The sequence below is a fragment of the Penaeus chinensis genome, chromosome 29, assembly GCF_019202785.1.
Source record: "Penaeus chinensis breed Huanghai No. 1 chromosome 29, ASM1920278v2, whole genome shotgun sequence".
In the NCBI taxonomy this organism is placed as follows: domain Eukaryota; kingdom Metazoa; phylum Arthropoda; class Malacostraca; order Decapoda; family Penaeidae; genus Penaeus; species Penaeus chinensis.
In genome coordinates, this window is record NC_061847.1 from 32,343,998 (window position 1) to 32,348,997 (window position 5,000).

Consider the following 5,000-nt stretch of genomic DNA (forward strand, 5'->3'; position numbering starts at 1 on the left):
GAACCTGCAATGCTAGTCTACCTCCTGGCACAGTCAAGTTATAGTATTAACATGTGCATGTATTCATCCAGGAATATTTATGGGAAACCGTCATGTTTGTGAACCTCATTATACTAGGTATGCATTTTAATCTGAAAACAATACTGCAAATAGAGCAGTTAGATTGTTTTATGGGTTTTCCTTTTTTTAGTTTCTCTTTCTTTTTTTCCCTCTATAGTTCTTTCCTTTTCTTTTTCTTTTACTTTAACCAAGGCTGAATATTGACAGTCTAGGAATTAGCTAGCCTTTGTGCAGACAACCTCCCCCCACCTCCACATTGCCAAACCGTTAGCACTTAGTCTCTCTTGAATCTGTAGGCAAAATGCTAAAACTCTTTATTGTACAAGCTAATGCTAGTGCGGAATGTTTAATTTCACTATATTATTGCTCTATTACTTGATGCTTACAGCTACATGTGTTGCAGTGTAATCTCTGTCAACTGGTCTGCTTCATAGACAAGTTCCACTCTTGACTAAGAGATTCTAGTTAGAACAACTTGGTTTGGAAGTGAAAGCAGAGTACTTGTGTCTTTATACTGAGACAATTTTTTTTTAATTGGATTTTTTTTTTTTGCCCAGTTTTAATTCTGACTTATTCGGTTATTGTTAGGGTTGGAAGATTTGTAATAGATTTGAGTTTTAAGCATGAAATACTCTAGAGATTTTTCTAAATATCAACATCAGTAATTTGAAGTTTGTCTTTTTCTTCAATTGCTGACAAGCTGTGCAGTCAGTTACCAAAGGATATTCAGCTTTTTCAAGTCAAAATAATGTATTATGATTGCCTTCAGTATTGAGAATGATGTGTTGAATTGACTTCTGGTAATGTTTTTTGTGTTCGGCAAAAGGTTCGTGTAGTTACACTTGCTGCTTTGGGTACGTATGCCAAGTTTGAGTTCCTGTTCCAGTTATGTTGTTTGTATTTATTTCAAAGGCTGCATTCAATAGTTTGCTTCTTTTTTTTTTTTTTTTCATGATTTCATTTTTCTATTTTTTTTCTTTTCTTTTCTTTTTTTAATAACTTTCATGTCCTAATACTGATGTTAGGTGTTTGAGAATGTCGAAGCAATCTGGTTGTAAATGAGACTGCATTTATGTGAAGAAGTTTTGTACTGATTAAAAGTCTTGTATTTTGTGGGATACAGGGACATGATTAAAGAAAAATCAAAATAAATACCTCTTTATAACATAATTTTCAAGGCAAAAGAAGGTCCTTAGGGATCTGCAAAAACTTTTTGACTTCTTAATGCTCTGGCAGTGCTTTAACAAGAGTTTCCGTCCCTTTGTTTCCTTTTTTTTTCCCCCTATCTTTTCCACTTTGCATTATGTTGTATAATTACAAATCCAAATAATTCTTTTCCTATTTCTGCTTATGGCATTTTTCCTTTTTATGCAAATTCAGCCAAGGAAAATTATGAATTTTACTTAAATGAAAGAATTAGGATGACTGCAGCCTATGTCTGTGATCGTTGACCCATGTGATAAATATGTGCTTAAGTTTTGTGGACCAATGTACAGTCAGATATGCCAGCCACCCAAAATTTGAGTATGTATTAGAGTGCATTCATTTAATTAAGTGAAACCTTAGTTCCTCATGCTATGACAGAAGTGCTTGGAAAACATTTGGTTCCGGGAAAGGTGTCGCACTGCCAGTTTTGTGACTTGGTTTCCAGGCGTTATATACTTGCTGAATTTTGGACTGAACCTGGAATGTGTGTATGTAATATGTCTTTAAGCACTCATGAATAGTCTTTATTTTGTGAAGAGGAGTCATGAAAGTGTGTGCACTTGATATAAGTATCCCTCAATACCTAGTGCACTTTATATTGTAACAGATCCTACATATATATATGTTATATGTATAAGGGGTTAATGATATCAATATTCTATTTTTATCAGCTGGACATAGTTTGGGTTCTGTATTCTAATTAGTCTTCAACCTGTTTCTTAAGCACAATTTCTTCAGTTTGCTCTGACATGGAAAAACCAAGTATATAAGTGGCATTGTGACACCACCTATGATATGTAACATCATCTGTGCAGATTTTCATTCATAAGACATTGATGTAGATACTCCACATCATGTTATGTGTGTGTAGATATATATATATATTGTATTAACTTTGCTTTCCATGGATACATTCGTAACAGGTAGAGCATTCCAGCAAATATTTGCATCTTTATCATTGTTGAGTTATTCTTTTTAATGGGTTGAATTGTCCTTTGTGAGTAAAATGGGGTTTAATAAGATTAGCAGTGAATAATACTGCATTGTAAGTTTAAGAGTTAAACTGTAAAATGTGAAAGTAGATAAGGAAAATAATCAATATCATATATTTTTTAAATTCGTACAAGGTTTTTGTCATGCTTATCAAAATAGCAAAATTGTTTAAACACAACTTATGTATGAATGTGCATTCCGTGTTTCTTATGTCATCTTTTTATGGATTTTTAGGCATTGCTCATATTTTTAAAAAGTTATATAAATATATAAGATATTTTTCAGTGTACATTCCAATTTATTAGATAGACATTCCTTTTCCCATCTAGTTCCAGTGTAAACAACGTTTATAAAAGAAAAAAGTGAAAAGAAAAACATTAAAAAAGATCTGTGCAAAGTGCATGACACAGCCCAAAGACTTGTTTGCAGAAGCTATTTTTCCATCATTTAAACTTCTAACAGAAGTACCATAGAGAGTACAAGCAAAATCATGAGTTGGTTTGGTGAAAGAAACATAATTCAATGGGCCTGGTAAAGCTCATCAGGGTAATATAAGTCTCTTTCGTGGGGTAGGAAATCTCTTAATAATCTTAATAAGCTACCTTTCTGTTATACTAGAAAGATTATTTATTTTACCTCATGTTCTTATAAAGAGAAAAAAAAAAATACACAAATTAATAAGTGGGAATAGTGTAGGGGGAAAGTGGTTACAGCTGTACATATATTCTGATTTACTTTGTCTGCTTGTGCTGAGATTGTGAAGATGGGTTATGGATTGTCGCTCTTCCTCAATAATTATTAACCCTTTATGTAACTAAGGAGACCTGAGTCATAGGTGTTATGGGGGCTACAGGAAGATTTCAGTATACATTTTCACATTACACACAAGTTAAATTCAAACAGTCTTATATGCATGTGCACAGACAGACAGACAGACAGACAGACAGACAGACAGACACAGGCAGACAGACAGACAGACACAGGCAGACAGACACAGACACAGGCAGACAGACAGACACACACACACACACAGACAGACAGACACACACACACATACATACATACAGACACACACACACAGACACACACACACACACAGACAGACAGACACAGACAGATAGACAGACACAGACAGACAGACAGACACACAGACACAGAGACACACAGAGACACAGACAGACAGACAGAGACACAGACAGACAGACAGACACACAGACACACAGACACACACACACACACACACACACACACACACACACACACACACACACACACACACACACACACACACACACACACACACACACACACACACACACACACCCACCCACCCACACACACACACCCACACACACACCCACACACACACCCACACACACACCCACACCCACACACACACACACACACACACACACACACACACACACACACACACACACACACACACACACACACACACACACACACACACACACACCCACACCCACACCCACCCACACCCACACACACCCACACCCACACCCACACCCACACACCCACACACCCACACACCCACACCCACACACCCACACCCACACCCACACACCCACACACCCACACCCACACCCACACCCACACACCCACACCTAATTTGTGTAGAGTTCAAGATAGTTACTTGAAAAGTTTTATGTCCTAACCATGTAAATCTGGTGTATGGTTTCATTATCATAGTGGAAGTATTCCAAAATTAGTGTGGTGCCACTCTCCATCTGAAGTTCCTTTCATTGAACCCAGACCAAATCATGACCCATTACAACAACACTAACTGAAAAAAGAAATAATGACCAAAGAAAATTTTATTAATTTTTTTTATTATAATGAAATCTGAAGTCATGAAATGGGCTTTTGGTCTAACAAACACAGAAACTAATGTCTTTATTTTGTCAGAAAAAAAAAGAAGATTGATAATTTTCCTTCACTAATTTGTGGGAAAGAACTTGCTTTGCAGGCAAGTAACATGTTTTCTCTTTAACTTTGAAATGCACAAGTTCATTGTTACACAAACAGGAAGAGCAATTTATAAGAAATGTTGCAGACATATATCATCACAAGCAGATGTGATGCAGGGTTTTCTATGACTTCTCCAAGATAGCAATGCATTTTACTGTTGTATTCATGTTTATTTCTTCTAGTATCATTTCAATAATTTGCAAGTCAACCTGTGAAATGGTTATTGTATGTTTTTAAGTTGTTCCTTGTTTTACCTTACATAAATCTTGCATTTTTGAATAAATTGTTTTCAGTACAACAGACATCTATCTGTTTCATCGTAAATATAGCTTTCTATGTAAATTTTTTGTACAAATAAAATGTCAGTGCTTAAGATTTTTGTCCTATCTTTGTCCCTTAACCCCTTTCCGACGGGTCATGTCATGATGCGTCAAAACAAACTGGTTGATCTGTGGCGTGCGGCTATACACCGCGGCAGCACGCAAAAAAGCTATGAGCCGGTGATTTAACTTGATGTACCGAACACCCGCGCTCAAAGTCAGCGTGTTGCCATTGATCTCCTGAACATATTTTATTTTTCTTCACCTTTCATCAAGAGGTTAAGATCCTGTACTACACATACATGAGTAAGAGCTACATGATAAAAATAATACAGGTTTTTATACTGGAATGTTTATTTTGATCATGAAACTTTCCCTGATAATGATAAATATCTCTATTTATATATAGAAATCACTGTACCAAGTCCAATT

At 35.9% G+C, this 5,000-nt stretch overlaps 2 protein-coding genes across 2 annotated transcripts in view; one reads left to right on the forward strand and one right to left on the reverse strand.

Moving 5' to 3' along the window:
* Positions 1-3,235, forward strand: part of LOC125040723 (exportin-6-like) — a 21,400-nt gene extending 18,165 nt beyond the window's left edge. Inside the window, exon 23 of the mRNA XM_047635416.1 lies at positions 1-3,235. This exon is cut by the window's left edge and continues 58 nt beyond it. Coding sequence (XP_047491372.1) covers positions 1-44 — 44 coding nt within the window. The 3' untranslated portion in view covers positions 45-3,235.
* Positions 3,236-4,904: 1,669 nt separating this feature from the next.
* LOC125040870 (vacuolar fusion protein MON1 homolog A-like) overlaps positions 4,905-5,000 on the reverse strand; it is a 10,250-nt gene continuing 10,154 nt past the window's right edge. Inside the window, exon 9 of the mRNA XM_047635640.1 lies at positions 4,905-5,000. This exon is cut by the window's right edge and continues 225 nt beyond it. The gene's annotated coding sequence lies outside the window, so the exon portion shown is untranslated.